Below are 20319 nucleotides of genomic sequence, written 5' to 3' on the forward strand. Positions count from 1 at the left end.
CCACTGAGCCTTTAAGGTCTTCCTTGAAAGTGGTCCCCAAACTGAGTAAGGTGAATGGCAGGGCTTCTGTCCAAAGGAGGCCATGGCAATGTAGGGCCATCTTAAGTGTCCTATGCCAACGTTCCATGAGGCTTTGCTTTAGGGGTGGTATGCTGTTGAATGAATGTTCTTGATGTCTTGGAGACACGTTTCAGCATTGCTTGTTTAGCTGTAGCGTACTTCTTGTTCAGAGGAGGTGACTTAACCAGGTCATAAATTAAGTCGACACGGTCGTGGAGGTGGTTCATGAGGCATGTGTTAACGGATGTTGTCATCAAGTGCACAGACACTGAAAGTTTGCTCGACCAGGTTGAACCAGAATTCTGGGTGAGCAGGTTTGAATGCCGGAAGTTTCGGTAGATTCAACGAACTGGCGGTCGAAGAATGCGGGCAGCCACTCGCGGATGCAGGAGTAGGCAAGTCAAAGTTAACTCTGTGTCATGAGGGCAGTAGAGAGGAAGCAGGCGTGCCAGCTGTGTTCATAGTAGCTGGAGGGGAAGCAAAATCCATTAGCAGGAAGCCCAGCGTGGAGTGAAGCGGGACCGGTTGTTGCAGCGGAAGGTCAAAGTGGTCACAACTGTTGCTCGACAGGTTATTATTATTATGCAATTGGTCCTCCACATCTGCAGCGAAATTGTCCATCACAGAGTAAATGATGAGCTTGGTGGAACCTGACGCACTCAAATTACTGCACTGATGAACACTCGGAGTAACAGGCTGGCGAATGCCATTCACATAGTGTGCAACCGGCACGGAGTGATACGCACGTCGAGCTTGCACATTCAAAAAGGCGTCCTGTTAAGGCACGTTATGAAAACTATGCTTCCCACTATTTACAGTACTTGCATTAAAGTTCGGTATCAGTGTGTAGTGGTTTCTTGTACTGCTGTGTGGCGAAAATTGAAGCGCTTCGGGGCTAACAAAGCCGGAGTCAGAGACCGCTGGCGACATGTTCAAGACCACTGCACCTGACGAGGTCCCTGGGTTCTCGAGGCTATATGACTGTGGAAATTCACGTCAGGCACTGACTACAGCTGGCATGCTTGAATTTAGGTGCTGTTGCAGGTGAAAACCGGGCAGCGGTGGCATGTTGTAGAAGGCCATTGTGTAGTAGACAAAGGCCCACGCGGAACGCGGAAGCCGGCGCGGTAGTCACTTTGTACTCAGTTCGACGGATTATTCGAACTTCGGGGTCACCACTGAAGGAGATATCAAGGTGGTAAGTTAATGACCACAGTTCTCTCTTCTAATCATTAATACTTTTATTACATGAAAAAATGTACAGGTCGAAGACTAGGCAGGAACAGAGGTCCCGGAAGTATACAAAACAAAGATCAACTCGAAGACATATTACACATATGATGTTCTGGCCTATCGATCCATGGATCGACGTCACAGTTTCATCGGCAAACAGGATAGTTTTTGTGGGACTCATATATTCAACTATGTCGTCCACATAAATCAAGAAGAGTAGTGAACCTAAGATTGAGCCCTGCGCTACACCATATTTTATTGGTAATTCACTAGAAAAAAAAGGAGTTGTTTCTTGTTTTATTCATTTTGTTGAATTCATACTAAAGTGATACTTTCTGCCTGCAGTTTTTTAGGTGTGAACACAACCAGCTATGTGCTACACCTCTTAATCCTCGTCTTTCTACTTTTTCGAGGAGAATGTTATGGTCCACGACATCAAAGGTTTTTGATAGATGTAGAAAAGTACCTGCAACTAATTTATGTTGATCAAGAGATTTTAAAATTCAGTCTAAGAATTCGAAAATTGCTGTCTGTGTAGATTTAGACTTTCTAAAACCATTTCGTTGTACTGTAAGAGGTGCATATTTATTTATGAAACTTAAAAGCCTGTCATAGAAGAGTTTTTCTAGAATTTTTGAGAAGGAACTTAACTGTGACATGGGTCAGTAGTTTGATATTTTTTCAGAAGAACTTTTTTTGACAGTGGTGAAACTTTTGCTATTTTAAAAATATCTGGAAATACACCAGTTTTTAAAGATAGGTTGAAAATTTATGCCAAGGGGTTTGCTATGTGGTGAGCACATGCTTTTAATATGAAATCAGGTACTTCATCAAGACCACTTGACATTTTATTGCTTAATGATTTAATTTTACTTATAATTTCATTGGGGTTTGTTTCATAAACATACATAGAAGCATTCAAGATCACTGACTTGCTGGAGAAACTTTGTACTGGTCCTTGACAGTGTACTTGAGTGAGGTCTTCAGCTAGTGAAGTGAAGTATTCATTGAATTTTTCCACAACTGAATTTGGGTCTGTGACTTTTGAGCCTTCTAATGTTAATGATACATTCTTATTCTTTGGAGCTGGACTACAAGTTTCTTTCTTTATAACTCTCCATGTGTATCTCATTTTGTTAGATGAGTTTCTTATCAAATTGTCATTCCACGTAATTTTTGCCTCTTTGACTACTCTACCACAGATTCTTGTGAAGGCTTTTGAATAACCTGCGAATTCTCAGGTTACTCTATATTTCTTACAACAGTACTGCAGAAATCTGTTTCTCCCACTGGAAATTTTTATGCCTTTAGTTACCCATTGCTTATTATTGTTAGGTTTTACTGTTTATACTACTTTTGGAAATGCTACATTAAAATAGTGAAGAAAGATGCTCTGAAAACTCATATACATGCTATCAACATTGTTCTGAGTGGCGATGCTTTCCCAGGTTTCCTTCGCCAGTTGTTGTTGTTGTGGTCTTCAGTCCTGAGACTGGTTTGATGCAGCTCTCCATGCTACTCTATCCTGTGCAAGCTTTTTCATCTCCCAGTACCTACTGCAACCTACATCCTTCTGAATCTGCTTAGTGTATTCATCTCTTGGTCTCCCTCTACGATTTTTACCCTCCACGCTGCCCTCCAATACTAAATTGGTGATCCCTTGATGCCTCAGAACATGTCCTACCAACCGATCCCTTCTTCTGGTCAAGTTGTGCCACAAACTTCTCTTCTCCCCAATCCTATTCAATACTTCCTCATTAGTTATGTGATCTACCCATCTAATCTTCAGCATTCTTCTGTAGCACCACATTTCGAAAGCTTCTATTCTCTTCTTGTCCAAACTATTTATCGTCCATGTTTCACTTCCATACATGGCTACACTCCATACGAATACTTTCAGAAATGACTTCCTGACACTTAAATCAATACTGGATGTTAACAAATTTCTCTTCTTCAGAAACGCTTTCCTTGCCATTGCCAGCCTACATTTTATATCCTCTCTACTTCGACCATCATCAGTTATTTTGCTCCCCAAATAGCAAAACTCCTTTACTACTTTAAGTGCCTCATTTCCTAATCTAATTCCCTCAGCATCACCCGACTTAATGAGACTACATTCCATTATCCCCTTCGCCAGTAAGAGATTAAAAATTCTAATGTTATCTTCAGAAAAGGTTCTTTTTTCAACTACTTTTTCGGAACTACTACTACTACTTGTTGGCATTTCTATACACAGCAGCTGCGCCTCATGATCACTATAACACATGCTCAGTACTCTGCTTGTGAAACTGTAATTTGTATCTGATATGAATATTTGCTCAATAATGGAATTTGTGCATTCTGTTAATCTTGTTGGGCAGTGTATTGTGGGGATCATATTGAATGTGTTGGTCATATTTACCAAAGCATCTCTGCTGCTGAGGTCTTTTGAAAAATCAGTATTGAAATCGTCAAAAAGCACTATTTTCATATTTAGTGTACTGATCCTGTTCAGCAGAACCTCTAGTTTATTCATGAAGACTGGCAGGTTTCCATTTGGTGCTCTATATATGGTAATAACTATGAAATTAAGCTCTGACAGTTTAGTAATGGAAAGTTCAAAGTCTTTTTCAATAGGGTCAATATAACTTTTACTGACATCACAGAACTTTATTTGTTCTTTCACAAAGATAGCAAAGCCACCATGTTTGTAAAAATCTCAGCTAAAATGACTTGCTAATCTAAATCCTGAGATTGAGGTTACTTTTACTTTGTCATTTCATAGCCAATGTTCAGTAATGCAAATTATGTCTACATTTACTGCATACTGGAGTGGTGCTTCCAACATGGAAATTTTATTTGTGAGTGACTGAACATTATGGTGTAGTATAGAAAAATCTGGGTATTTAGCAACTTTAGTTGAAACGGTTTCTGATTCTTTATCGAATGGCATTTCTAATACAGCACTTACCCTAAAAAATTTTCAGTATCTTTCATGTGTGTGGCTTCTGTTTGCTGGTGGCAATCAGCAGGCGAGTTAACTTCTGGAGCTTGTATGAGTTTTGCTTCATCCACATCTGTCCTCTTCGGTTTAAACCATTTTGTAATTTTCGTTTGGCTGACAACTTTATTATTTGTTTCTCCCCTAATCGGTTTAAACCACTTGGTAATTTGCGTTTGGTCGATGGAACAGCTTGTAACTCTTCTAAAGCAGTTCGTAATCTCCATGTGTTTGTCACTTATACTTTTTCCTTCACTCTTCTTCGAGATGTGAGTACATATTTTTTCGAAGCGTAATTTCTTTCCCGGCATATTTAAATGAAGTCCATGGACTGTATGGAACCTTCGCTGCAATATGTTTATATCTACAATATCGACATTCTTAAAGTTAGTGCATATTTCAGTGATACACTCGTTTGCAACATTAATTTCGCAGTTCACACACAACCAGGGTGGTAAATCATGACGATGAGGGATGTTCACCACGAGTACATTTGTGTGGGTTAAATTATTTAAACATTTTCTCATTTCTGTAATAACCTTGTATGTCTCGTTTCTATAGATGTCGTATGATGCTCCTATTAAAATAGTGAAATCATCTTTATCAAACTAGCTACGTCAGTTGATGTTGTTAGGTCCATTATTTCACTCAATGGAGCCCCTGGCTTCATGAAACCAGATGCCTTGAAACTACCTGTTCTCGTCAACATTGCAGAAATTTCACAGTCGTGACTATCACCTAACACACAGATTGTTTTGTGTTTCACACTTTTTGTAACCAGAGGATTTAAGGTTCTTCTTCTCACCTGACTAGTGTTGTCTTTTTGCCACACGTGTTCTAAAGGTTCTTCAGTTTGCAGTTTCACTCGAGATACATTTTTCAACGTAGTTTCCTTTGTTGCATTGAAGTCTGTGTTAGTGTAAGTGTTCGCACTTATTTTCGGAGTTTTTACAATATCTCCTGATGCAGTATTTTCACTGTTTGACCTACTTAAAACAAGCAACGGTTTGCATACTTTGTTTTCCAACTTTTCAACCCTTTCCGACATGTTCACTGAATCCATGGCAGAAAGCACTTCAAAAGTGTTTTTTTGCACTAAATTTTCACTGTCTTTCAAATCTTTTACCTTCTGAGTACACCTTCCTTCAGTCATTATCTTCCATTTTTCTGAGACCGAGTCTTCTTTTTTCATTAGCGTCTCACATTTTTCAGATTGTAGTTCACTTATTGCCACCTTTTGAGCATCGACTGTAAACTGTAGACTGGATATCCGTTCGTTCAACTTCAGTACTTCATTCATACAACTTGCACACATTTTCCTTTTACTACCGAAATTTACGTTCGACTTGGCTGCCATCTTTCCTTTCCTTTCCTTTGTTTATTCAAAAATTGTGTGTAATGCAGTAAACTACTGTCATCTTGATGTCCGAACTTCCCCAGAAAATTTCCAAGAAGGAGAAAAAAATTTAAAACACTTTAACAGGTGTTATCATCCAACAGAGCTGTAAATAAATTTAACATCATACTAATTCAGAGCCCTTTCCTGAACACACACTGATTGGCTTTTGATAAATGTGACACACGTTTCTAAAATATAACAAGTAACAAATTTTCAGTTAAAATGTGTATGCCACTTCATTTAAAAAGATGTAAAGTTATCAAATTTTACAAATAACAAAGGTAAACTATTATGAAATTATCTCCCCGCAGCAACAAGGAATACGACATTTTTTTGATCAGCATAAACAATGGATTCAATTACAAAATTCCCTTGCATACTTTTTGTTTATTACAATCAAGAAACTTATTTCCCCTTTTCTAGACCAATAAAATATGTATTTAATATACCTGAGAAATTGCGTTTCTTCAGTCATTTCATCAAAACTTGATCTGGCCTCAGGATGACGCAAAAGTGACTTTGGAGTCATCAAAATGAGGGGCTTGCGAAATGGAAGGGCTATCTGCCGACGGAGAATGTGGAAGTAGTTGGCTGGTGTTGAGCAGTTTGCAACCTGTTATAGGTGAAACAATATCCAGCTTTATATTTAAGGTCTGACACCATATATATAGAGGGAAACATTCCACGTGGGAAAAATATATATAAAAAACAAAGATGCTGTGACTTACCAAACGAGAAAGCGCTGGTAGATAGGCACAATAAAAAATACACAAACACACACACAAATTTCAAGCTTTTGCAACCCACAGTTGCTTCATCAGGAAAGGGGGACAGAGAGAGAAAGATGAAAGGATGTGGGTTTTAAGGGAGAGGGTAAGGAGTCATTCCAATCCCGGGAGCGGAAAGACTTACCTTAGGGGGAAAAAGGGACACACACACACACACACACACACACACACACACACACACACACACACACATGGATGGATATGTGTGTGTGTGTGTGTGTGTGTGTGTGTGTGTGTGTGTGTGTGTGTGTATACCTGTCCCTTTTTCCCCCTTTCCAAAGAAACCACCCCCACACTCACACACAAATTTGAAATAAGGTGAAGCAATGACTATGTGACAAGTTAGCATTGTGTGCTGGTGTGCTGAACTGTGGTCCAAACAAGGATCTTTAACTTTGACAGATAATGTACTATGAACTCTGCAATCCATGTGTTCCTTACAGACAGAATCAAGGTTTTAGCTTGTCATTCATTTATTTATTACGATATGGCACCGAGTCCAGAGTAGCAGGTATTTTTAACTTGTCATGAAATGTTCATCACAACATGTATTACACTAAAGTTAATAAAAATGTCATCTTTGAGGAAGTTAATTTATCTTTGTTAGTCTTGCACACTGGAGCATAAATACGAGGGCTATCCACAAAGTACATTACGTTTTGGAATTGAAAATAAATAAAGTATTTGAATTTTTTTTTTTATTATATACAGATGAAAGCCACACTTAAATACTACTTTTCTACATAGTTGCCATTTAAATTAAGGCACTTATCGTAGCGATGGACGAGCTTGGAAATTCCTTCGTCGTAAAATTCGGCCGCCTGCGCCTTCAACCACGTAATGACTGTCTTTTGGGACAGAAAAGGTGTGATTTTTGTGGATTTCCTGGAAAGAGGCAGTACAATAAACTCTCAAAGGTATTGCCAAACTCTGCACAACCTCAGAAGAGCAATACAAAACAAGCGCAGGGGAAGTTGGGCTCAAAGATCTTGGTGATTCACGACAACGCCCGGGCCCACACGGCAAATTCCACTTGTGAAGTTCTTGAATCTTTTAAGTGGTAGTTGTTTCCTCATCTGCCGTACAGTCCTGACCTGGCACTGAGCGACTTCCACTTATTCCCAGCAATGAAGATGTGGTTGGCTATGCAGCGTTTTGATGACGACGCACAGCTTTAAGAAGAGGTAACCACGTGGTTGAAGGCGCAGGCGGCCGAATTTTACGATGAAGGAATTTCCAAGCTCGTTCATCGCTACGATAAGTGCTTTAATTTAAATGGCAACCATGTAGAAAAGTAGTATTTAAGTGTGGCTTTCATCTGTACATAATAAAAAAAAATTTCAAATACTTTATTTATTTTTAATTCCAAAACGTAATGTACTTTGTGGATAGCCTTCGTAGCAAGAAAGAAAATTAGCAAAATTTTTGCATACTGATCATTGAAAGTGTTTGTTTCATGGTAGCAGCACTGAAGCAGAACGAAGATTACCATTCCTGGACATCATGGTGAAGAGAAGAGCTGATGGTACCCTGAGCCACGGTGTGTACAGGAAGAAAACACACACTGACCTGTACCTGCATGCAGACAGCTGCCACCACCCTTCTCAGAGGAATGGAGTACTAAAAACACTAGAACACAGGGCACGCAGCATCTCATATGCAGAGAATCTGCCCCAGGAATTGGAACACTTCAAAACTGTGTTCCGAAAAAACGGGTACTTGGAATGGCAGATTAGATGCGCTCTCTGTCCCACCACCACAACACAACCTGTGGAGACGCGTGAAGTCACGGAAGAAGAGGTAGCCACTGCCTTTATTCCGTACAATGGCGCACTATTGTGAAAATCGGCCGTATATTAAAGAAACACAGAGTTAAAACGATTTTCGGCTCGTCCAATAAAACACGGGCATTACTGAGAAGTGTGAAAGATGACCTCAAGGAAGGCTGGCATATACCAAATTCCCTGTGAGTGTGGGAAGACTTATATCGGACAAACAGTACGCACCATCGAAGATCGTTTCTGAGAACATCAAAGGCATACTCGACTGAAATATCCAAATAAGTCGGTGGTAGCAGAGCACTGTTTGTCCAAGAAACACGACATGGATTATGAGCGTTCAAGATCCTGGCTCAAATCTCTAAATATTGGGACGGTGTTATAAGGGAGGCTATTGAAATTTGCACCAGGGAAGATCTTATCAACCGAGATTGCGGCCACAATCTCAGCAAGGCTTGGGACCTGGCATTGAATGTAATTAAGAAGACTCTCAGGAAGAAGTATGAACTGGTGACCAGGGCGGACGTAGCAAGCACATCGGCACTATGACAGATTCCGACGCTCATGTCTTTGCGACTGCCGGCGCGTGGGCTTGGACGGTGAAGAGAGCGGCCCGCAGGGGGAGGGGATTTAAATCGGCACCTGCCCTCAGGAGCTCAGTTCATCAGCGCATGTGACGATGGCAACATGCCTGACCGCTGAAATATTGTGCCCGTTGGACACTATGAACCGGCAGTATACCTGTGGACTGTTCGAGCAAGTCTTTAGTTCTCTGTTAGAAAGCTAACAAATCCAAATAAGGTTTTATTCTAGAGAAAATGCGTGATTTTTCATAATTTCAGAAGGAGAAGTTGGTAAGACATTCACATGACTGGAATTTATAAAAGTTACTTTTTCAACCTACTGCTTTGATTTTTCTCTCGAACTGATCATCCCCATATTTTCTACTCCATTTAAGAAACAATTATCTAACTTTGCTGCTACCTGTCACTGATCACCTACAGCTCTTCCACTTAAATCAATAGTGATGTTATGTTCTGTGGCCTGTTGTCCTGTCTACATCCCATACAGACTTAAGTTTTGTGGGCATTACTCATTTCTGATACAGTGTACATTCCTTGATTTTTAATAGCTTTTCTTAGTGATTTTGAGTAGTTTTTGTAGTCCATGCCTACTGTAGGATCTTTATTTGTTCTCACCAACAAATACATCTCTCTTTTCTTTTCTGATTAGCTTATGTGAAAATTATTTTCAAATGATGATATGAATTTATCATGGAACAGATTAAATTTTACATGTGGCTCATTATAAATTTCATCTCAGGTCATCTCTTACAAAATATTCTTAGAAACATCTGCCCTGGAGTCAATTATTATCTCTGATTTCCACTGAGGAGTAGCTATACTGAAAAGCACTAACTTGTTCATCCAAACTAACTGCACCTCATGAGCAGAGACACCAGCTGTTACTGGGTATACATTTATTTTCTTCCTTTGAGCATCATCAAAGGAAACATCATCAACTAGTGTTCTATGGTCTTTATCCACTTGTGTTGGAAAATTAACTACTGAGATCACATTATAGGATGCAAATAAGGTTTCCAGACAATTTTTCATCTCAGAATCCTGTAGAAAATATACATTGAATTCACCGGGAGAATTTATTTTAATTCAGGTTTTACTCACAATCCAGTTGATATCATGTAACTGTCTAACACCAAACTCTTCACTTTCTGGTGGGAAATAATCCGGATCATCAGAAGACATCTGCAGGAACCTCTCAAGGCGAGCACTGGAATGCTCAGGCCCCTGAAACAAATGCAATACATTTAATCAAATAGGATAAATTCCAATGAGTCATATTAAAATTAAAATAACATTTTTTTATCTTCTATGTGACATTCAGCAATAATAATAATAATAATAATAATAATAATTTATTAATAAGGTTAAAATATTCATTACACAGAAATTAATGACACATACAACACAGAACAAAATTATAAATGAAGAACAAAAAGGCTGCTGCAGAGGAGCATGAGGATGTAAAGAGCAACTGATAATAGTTGCAGAGGTGACATATCAAGCTAAAACTAAACAAAGGTCGCTACACTATGCATACATTGTTTACCAAAAAGTTTTTGATAGTGTACCCCCACTCATGGTTACTACAAATATTGGAAATATCCAAAGTAGATCCTAAACTGATACAGTTCCTAAACATAGTAATGAAAAATTGGAAAACCACACTTAATATCCAAACAAATTCAAATAATATCACATCACAGCCAATACAGATTAAGTGTGGAATATATCAAGGAGACTCATGAAGTCCATTCTGGTTCTGCCTTGCTCTGAACCCACTATCCAACATGCTAAATAATACAAATTATGGATATATATGAATATAATAGAGAGAAACATTCCATGTGGGAAAAATATATCTAAAAACACAGATGATGTGACTTACCGAACGAAAGTGCTGGCAGGTCGATAGACACACAAACAAACACAAACATACACATGAAATTCAAGCTTTCGCAACAAACTGTTGCCTCATCAGGAAAGAGGGAAGGAGAGGGAAAGACGAAAGGATGTGGGTTTTAAGGGAGAGGGTAAGGAGTCATTCCAGTCCCGGGAGCGGAAAGACTTACCTTAGGGGGAAAAAAGGGGTATACACTTGCACTCGCACACACACACACATATCCATCCGCACATACACAGACACTTGTAAAGGCAAAGAGTTTGGGCCCAAACTCTTTGCCTTTACAAATGTCTGCTTGTGTCTGTGTATGTGCGGATGGATATGTGTGTGTGTGTGCGAGTGCAAGTGTATACCCCTTTTTTCCCCCTAAGGTAAGTCTTTCCGCTCCCGGGACTGGAATGACTCCTTACCCTCTCCCTTAAAACCCACATCCTTTCGTCTTTCCCTCTCCTTCCCTCTTTCCTGATGAGGCAACAGTTTGTTGCGAAAGCTTGAATTTCATGTGTATGTTTGTGTTTGTTTGTTTGTCTATCGACCTGCCAGCACTTTCGTTCGGTAAGTCACAATATCTGTGTTTTTAGATATAAATTATGGATATAATATTACTGGAACATACCAACACAAAATCACACATTTGCTATACATGGATGATCTAAAACTACTGGCAGCAACAAATCAACAACTCAACCAATTACTAAAGATAATAGAAGTATTCAGTAATGATATAAATACGGCTTTTGGAACAGACAAATGTAAGAAAAATAGCATAGTTAAGGGAAAACATACTAAACAAGAAGATTACATATTGGATAACCACAGCGACTGCATAGAAGCGATGGAAAAAACAGATGCCTATAAATATCTAGGATACAGACAAAAAATAGGAATAGATAATACAAATATTAAAGAAGAACTATAAGAAAAATATAGACAAAGACTAACAAAAATACTGAAAACAGAATTGACAGCAAGAAACAAGACAAAAGTTATAAATACTTATGCTATACCAATATTGACCTACTCATTTGGAGTAGTGAAATGGAATAACACTGACCTAGAAGCACTCAATACACTTACACGATCACAATGCCACAAATATTGAATACATCACATACATTCAGCAACAGAAAGATTCACATTAAGCAGAAAGGAAGGAGGAAGGGGATTTATCGACATAAAAAACCTACATTATGGACAGGTAGACAATTTAAGATAATTATTTATAGAATGAGCAGAAACTAGCAAAATACACAAAGCAATCACTCATATACATCAGCTACACCATTGCAATTTCATAACCACTTCTACAACCCTTTACATCACATAGCATCAACAAATATGAAGAAAGTACATTGGAAAAAGAAAACACTACATGGCAAGCACCTGTATCATCTAACACAGCCACACATCGATCAAGACGCATCCAACACATGGCTAAGAAAAGGCAATATATACAGTGAGTTGGAAGGATTCATGATTGCAATACAGGATCAAACAATAAACACCAGATATTACAGCAAGCATATTATTAAAGATCCCAATACCACAACAGATAAATGCAGACTTTGCAAACAACAAACAGAAACAGCAGATCACATCACAAGTGGATGTACAATACTAGCAAATACAGAATACACCAGAAGACATGACAATGTAGCAAAAATAATACATCAACAACTTGCCATACAACATAAACTAATAAAACAACACGTTCCCACATACAAGCATGCACCACAAAATGTACTGGAGAGTGATGAATACAAATTATACTGGAACAGAACCATTATAACAGATAAAACAACACCACATAACAAACCTGACATCATACTCACCAATAAAAAGAAGAAATTAACACAACTAATCGAAATATCCATACCCAATACAACAAATATACAGAAGAAAACAGGAGAAAAAATTGAAAAATACATCCAACTAGCTGAGGAAGTTAAGGACATGTGGCACCAGGATAAAGTTGACATTATACCAATTATACTATCAAGTACAGGAGTCATACCACACAGTACCACCAATACATCAACGCAATACAGCTACATCCAAACGTATATACAGGATGAGTCACCTAACGTTACCGCTGGATATATTTCATAAACAACATCAAATACTGACGAACTGATTCCACAGACCGAACGGGAGGAGAGGGGGTAGTGTAATTGTTTAATACAAACCATACAAAAATGCACGGAAGTATGTTTTTTAACACAAACCTACATTTTTTTAAATGGAACCCCATTAGTTTTGTTAGCACATCTGAACATATAAACAAATATGCAATCAGCGCCATTTGTTGCATTGTAAAATGTTAATTACATCCGGAGATATTGTAACCTAAAGTCGCCGCTTGAAACCTCCGACGTTCAGTTGCGTGTTGTAACAAACACGGGCCACGGTCGGCGAGCAGCTGCAACATACATCGCATTTCTACAGAATGATCTGCCAATGTTGCTCGAAAATGTCCCACTGGAAACGCGTCGACGTATGTGGTATCAGCATGATGGTGCACCTGCACATTCCACAATTAACATTAGGCTGACCTTTGACAGGATGTTCGACGGGCGTTTCATAGGACGTGGAGGACGCATAAATTGGCCAGCCCATTCTCCTGATCTTACACCTCTGGACTTCTTTCTGTGGGGTACGTTAAAGGAGAATGTGTACCGTGATGTGCCTACAACCCCAGAGGATATGAAACAATGTACTGTGGCAGCCTGCGGCGACATTACACCAGATGTACTGCGGCGTGTATGATGTTCATTACGCCAGAGATTGCAATTGTGTGCAGCAAATGATGGCCACCACATTGAACATCTATTGGCCTGACATGTCGGGACACACTCTATTCCACTCCGTAATTGAAAACAGAAACCACGTGTGTACGTGTACCTCACCCCTCATGGTAATGTACATGTGCGTCAGTGAAAAAGACCAATAAAAAGGTGTTAGCATGTGGTCATAATGTTCTGTTCCAGTCTCTTCTGTACCTAAGGTCCATCACTGTTCCCTTCGGATCCCTACGTAATTCGGTGCTCCCCGATACACACGATCGAACAGCGGAGGAGTGGTACTCAAGCGTCAACTTTAGGTTACAATATCTCCGGATGTAATTAACATTTTACAATGCAACAAACGGCACTGATTACGTATTTGTTTATATGTTCAGATGTGCTAACAAAACTAATGGGGTTCCATTTAAAAAAACGTAGGTTTGTGTTAAAAAACATACTTCTGTGCATCTTTTTATGGTTTGTATTAACCAATTACACTAGCCCCTCTCCTCACATTCGGTCTGTGGAATCGATTCGTCAGTATTTGATGTGGTTTACGAAATATATCCAGCAGTAATGTTAGGTGACTCACCCTGTATACAACTACAGAAATCTGTAATTATTGATACATGTTCAATTACCCGAAAGTTCCTAAATGCAATGTAACATATACCAACAGTTAAAAGGAAGTCACGCTTGATCAAGGTCTGCATCACTTTCCATTTTTAACCAGACATAACGTCTGAGAAAGGAAAGAAGTAATAATAATAATAATATATTTTCAAGCTCAGTCCAGTGACGGAATAAATTTCTACAACAGTTATTAGCAAAGCCCACATTGTTATATAATATGACACAATACAAGTAGACAGGCACACTCAGTGCTGCTTTTAGCCATTTTTGTGCACTTTTCAATAAACATTAATTTTAAGGCTATCAGAAGCAGCCATATTATCTCTGGCACTGTATCTACAGTTAATCTGCCAAATAAATTTACAGTTTCCCATGCAAAGTACTATGTGAAGTTTAAAGAAGTGGTGTTAGAGATAAGTAATGGAGGCAGAACCTTTAAATATGTTCACATTCTCCTAGCCCCTTCAGAGTACTTGGAAAATGTATGTAACAACAAATGAGTTCAAAAAATCCAGATAATCTTCTTGTTATGGTATCAAGAAATATGTACTTTTAATATGGGCATCAGGGCATGGGAGATTTCATGACTATGAACAAGCATATAGTGCACCCAGACACATCACTGAAGTACACATAATGATATTGTGTGGCATTTCATCACACATTATTGCCGCCCTCCTTTGAAGAGCCAAATCTCACTGCAAAATTAGAGAACCAAAAGTTGGACCACACAAAACAAGAATCTACACCAGGTGATGCATAAAAAAAACGCCACTGTGGGCATTATTCAAGTAAAACTGGAGGAAAGAGACTGCACTAACAAGAATAATGAATAGTACACTTCCCTATAGCAGAGGATCACAGCCACACGCTATGGCACAGTGCAGAGATGAAGGTACTTCATATCAATTTATAAACTTTGCACCATTCCATTGACACACGGAGTGAAGGAAAAATTACTTCTGTATGGCTCAGTACACATACTAATCTCTTATCTTATTCTCATGGCCCTTATTAGAGAGATATTGTGGGGCGGCAGGTGGTATAATTGTTAAATGTTCCTATTATTTATTTAATGCTGTTGTTTGCCGTTCTTAACACTGGCTCTCTAACTACAATATTGGCAACCAGAAAGTGAGTAGCAAAACGTGAAGCCTGTAATTAGAATTCCTAGTGCCCACTTCATCTGAGAAATACATTTATAGCTACAGCTTATAGCTCTGAGGAATTAGGAGATTGTCTGGGATTCATAATCTAAAACCATTCCCTCTAAATGTTCACTATATTCTGAAAGGCACAGACCAAAAAGAATCCACACAATCCAACTACCAGAGCAGTTCAGAGTCTAATGCGCTAATGCAACTATAACTGTTCAAATTAAATGTTTAAGTGAATGCTTGCCATAATTTGATCATAATGTTCATCAAACGCCAAGCTAATAATGGTAGAATGTCTGTCCTGTGGCGGCAAGTGAAAGTATGACATACGCAAACTAAAGTTAGATCATTAACGTCATCCCAAAATTAACACTTCACTCGAAAACGATTTCATGGTTATGCGTATCCCGAGTAACTTATTACTGCATCCGAGGCTGTTTATATCAACGATACCAACGCGGCGCGACTCCCGGCACAATATGATGGATGAACAGAACTCTTGCAAGCTGCCTTCTCTGAATTTACTCAAAAAGAGTTCATGAGATCCATGTTAGTTCCCTTCGCATTTCCATTATATTTTTATATGGGCTGTACTGACATATTGTTGTTGTTGTTGACATTATGGTCTTCAGACCAAAGACTGAGTTGCAGGTTCAGTGGTCAAACCTGGGACTCCAGAGAGCGTCAAGGGGCAGTGCACAGTGATACAGCGGTATTCAGTAGCATTACTTTATTTGGATGATTTACAGTATTCGATGAGTGCAGCGTAATGTTGGCGTGTCACACGCAGCTGTGCCTCGAGTCCAGCCAGCTAAGCAGATGCTTGGGATGCCAATGCTGCTGCTCTGTCATCAAGGCTGCTCAGCTGGAAGTCAGCCACGCTCTCCCCGGTCACCACCTGCCAATGCATCGCGTCTAGTGCTGCACTGCTTCCCACAACTCCAGAGACTGCTACAGTCCCTGGTCCTTGCCGCCCTCCGCCCCGTTTGGCCTGGTCTGTCCAACCAGGGGACAAAGATGGATGTTCTGGTCACCCGTGGCCCTCAAGCCGCTGCTGCTCCCAGGACAGAACCAGACTCGAACCCACGCACTCCTGGATGCGGTGCCACAACTTGCCGCTAGTGGTGCTTGCCACATGGCAACACCCGCCACCATCCCTGGCGCTGCTGCAGTGCTGCCGCACCTACCGCAGCATACACCTCACCCGGACCCCGGTACGCCAGGTGGAAAGCGAGCATGGCCCATAGACTGGAGTGAAACTGAGTCCTTCCTGGACCTGCTGAAGACCACTGTCACTGCCCTCTTTCAAGCAGACCACGTTATCTCAAAGTTCCAGGCTGCCGTTCCGTCCCATCCCGGTGTTGTGTCCCCAGAGGCGGAATATAGCCCGAACAAGTACATAGAATCAAAGAACAAGTTTGTGTAGAATACTTATAACATTACTGCCAGACTGGCCCCTATAAGCGTAGACCACCACAGGTCCATCCCAACACTCAACTGACCTGGCACACTATCTCAAGCTAAAATTGCCCATCTATTTATACTGATTTTCTCCTCACTTCCAACATAGTGTCAGAGAGAGACAGAAACTATGACAGGGATAAATTCCCACATATTGGCCACTTATAAATGCCATGTTTACCTTGCCTGGCCTGCTGGCTGTCGTCTGTTACCACATTCTGCCAGCTGCCCCAGATTTCATCGCCCAACTGCATCTTCATTGAACTTTGATAAAATTTCCCTTTCCCTCAACTAGAACTGACACTAGCTCAGCACACCCACCTCCTTTCAACAAGTTTCGTCCCAAATCGAGATAAAACGTATGTGGCCTGTGGCTGCATAAACATACCTTGTCCACAAAACTTACATTCTACAGACTAAAACTAATGAGAACATCAAAACATTAACTCTATACCTATACACTATTTACACTGGTTACCCAAGCCGTAGGTAACTGATGTGTTGGTGCCTCCTCCACTGCTGTATGTTTCCACATTCTCCACAAAGTTATACCCGAGAAAAATAGAAAAATGGCACACGCTGTGGCTGAAATGCTCACTGTCATCATCCTGTTGCTCCGATGCTGTTGTAACGTTTGAACATGTACCAATACTTTATTAAACATAACTGATCCTTCCTGTGCATTAATAAAGGAATGTAATGTTTCCAAAAACTCTGGGTTTAATGTGGAGTTCAAATATGTCAGATTCTGCACTAGTGATATCTCCAGAGCCCCTTCCAGGTAAAACAACATTCCCTGTGACAAGGTTAAAGCTGTTTCACCTGTACATGACACTGGAAGACTGAAATCCTTCCCCACACAATGACAAAACTAAAACAACAAACAAGAAAAACTATTATCAGACCCACCAAAACGTGAGAAAAAGAGAGAGAGAGAAAAGAAAACACACACACAAAAACAAAATGCAAATTATCACTTGATACAAAAACACAAAATGTAAACATGCCATACAATATTACACGTACAATAATTTACTCCCTCCGTGACCATAATGCATACGGAACGTTATGCGCCCACTGTTGTTCTTCCGTCAAGACCTCCTTCTTCCGTTTGCTGTTTGCTTGCCTAGCCACTGCAATCAGGTCACTTCCTTGTAATTGAGGTAATCCATCCACCATTGTTTTAAAAGGCTTTACCCTACTCATGCAGATAATGTATGTTTTTATTGGCAACTGCACTTTAACATTCGCAGGCGAAGTAGTCTCCACGACCTGGTACGGTCTGTGGTACTTTGTCAAGAATTTTTTTCATCTTTCCCTTAGATGTATATGGATTCATGATTAATACCCACTGACCTACCTTGTACTGTGGTAAAGGTCCCAACTGCTTATTCGGTTCTTCCTGCCTCTCTAATGCTTTTGTATTGGCCTTCTGTACCCCCTTCCAGATTTCCCATATCGTTTATGCAAATTCCCTCACTGCATCCCCTTTAGCTCCCGATTTCGGACATAGAATGTCAAATGGCAATGGGATCTTTCTTCCACAGACCACCTCGAATGGTGACATTCCAACACTCGAATGTATTTTAGTGTTATAACTCGATACCACGTATCATTCAACACTGCATGATCTGTCGTGACCTTAAACTTCCTACCATAAAGGTAACAATGAAAATACATTACTCCATGTATTACAGTCAACATCTCCTTTTCTGTTGTGGAATAAATTCGCTCTGCCCTATTTAAATGTCTAGAAGCATACGCCACCGGATGCTCCTGTCCATTCACCATTTGCCCCGAAACACATCCTACCACACCATTTGAAGCATCACATGATAAGATGAAGTCTTCTTCAAATTTTGGAAACATCACCACTGGACCAGAAACTAATCTCATCTTTAATTTATCGATAGCTTCCCGACATTCCTCCATCCACTGAAATTTAACCCCTTTCTTTAAAAGCTTTGTTAATGGCTCGGCTATTTTAGCAAAATCTTTTACAAATTTATGATAATATGAACATAACCTAATATACGATTGTAATTGCTTCATTGTACTTGGTGTCAGAAAATTTTGAACTGCCTCTGTTAACCAAGGATCGGGTTGAACCGCTTGTTCACTGATTACATGACCTAAATATTTGACCTGCGTTTGCGCAAAATCACATTTTTCTAAACTTAATGTCAACTGAGCTGACTGCAATCTTCTAAAGACTTATCTTAAACATGATACATGTTCTGTTATATATTTCAAAAATACTATAATGTCGTCAAGATAAACCATACACAACGTGAACGGCATACATATATACTGATAGTGTCCCCCTGGAACAGTAAAAGCTGCCTTTGCCCTATCCTCTGGCACTACTTTCAACTAATGATATCCACTCCATAAATCCATCATTGTAAAATACTTACATTGTCCCATGTGATCGTGATATTCGGAATTGGATATGCTTTCAAAATATTTTTTGCATTCAGAAACCTATAATCACAGCAAAACCTATATTCTTGTACCATGCACTAACTTCTTAGATACAAGAACTACATTGCTTGAATATGGACTATCGCTATGCTCTATGATTCTATCCTGTAGTAGTTGTTCTATAAACTCCTGTAGCAGCAGTTCCATATGACGTACTATCCTATATGGTTTCCTAAACACTGGTGTATTATCCTCCATTGGTATGTGATGCTTTGTAATCGGTGTTGCCGGTAACCTACCATCTGTTCCAAATAAATCGCTAAATGTCAATAACAATTCCTCCAACGCGACCCTGTCGTCTCCCTGCAAATTCTGTAATTTTCCCCTCAATTGCACTACATCGATGTTTTGCTTATGGCTCACCTCTAAATCCTCCCTATTGAGGTCATCTTCATCAAACACCCCCAACGTGGCCAATAACAACCCTTTCCACAAGCTAAAATACGCTCTGCCAATGTTATCTATACTTACAGGAACCCTATAATCTCCTTCCACACAACATGCGTGAGCTAAACTCCGACGCACAAAACAGTTCACAATTTCCAACTCCTCATTACTCAAGGGTGACTTCACCATGTACGACGTCTCCTTTGGCAACTCCATATTTATCGAAACCCAAACCATCATCCCTGTACTTACCAGTACGTTATCCTTTTGATTGACCTTTAATGAATCCATTTGCAGTTTAGCTGGCATCACCTTCATGTTAAGTGCATCTCACAACATTCATCCATTTCCAACCATTTCCCCCATGTAAAACATTGTTCCACCGAGTTCCACTGTTTGTTCCCAAAGATCTATCTTTGACCGATGTTCGTTAAGGAAGTCCAGTCTGAGTATCACCAAATACCCCTCACCTACACATAGTAACACCTCTGCCTGCTCACTTAACTTAGTTCCTGCAGTCACGAATTGAAGTACTGTCATACCCAATGACCTCACTTTATCACCTCCAACCCCATGTAACCTTTAAAGTGGTGGCTCAAGCCTTCTCCTGCTAACCAGGTCTAGATAATACCAGACACGTGTGCCCCCATGTCAACCAGAAACCTTTGTCCCCTTCTGTTCACCAAGCCTAA

At 39.9% G+C, this 20319-nt stretch overlaps 1 protein-coding gene across 1 annotated transcript in view; it reads right to left on the reverse strand.

Moving 5' to 3' along the window:
* Positions 1 to 20319, reverse strand: part of LOC124544999 (2-oxoglutarate dehydrogenase, mitochondrial-like) — a 181905-nt gene that overhangs the window by 16918 nt on the left and 144668 nt on the right. Inside the window, exons 15-16 of the mRNA XM_047123755.1 lie at positions 9924 to 10046; positions 6122 to 6285 (exon numbers count right to left, since the gene is read on the reverse strand). Of these exons, the coding sequence (XP_046979711.1) occupies positions 6122 to 6285; positions 9924 to 10046 (287 nt within the window). The remainder of the gene's footprint in view (positions 1 to 6121; positions 6286 to 9923; positions 10047 to 20319) is intronic.

Source organism: Schistocerca americana, chromosome 8 (genome assembly GCF_021461395.2).
Source record: "Schistocerca americana isolate TAMUIC-IGC-003095 chromosome 8, iqSchAmer2.1, whole genome shotgun sequence".
NCBI lineage: Eukaryota > Metazoa > Arthropoda > Insecta > Orthoptera > Acrididae > Schistocerca > Schistocerca americana.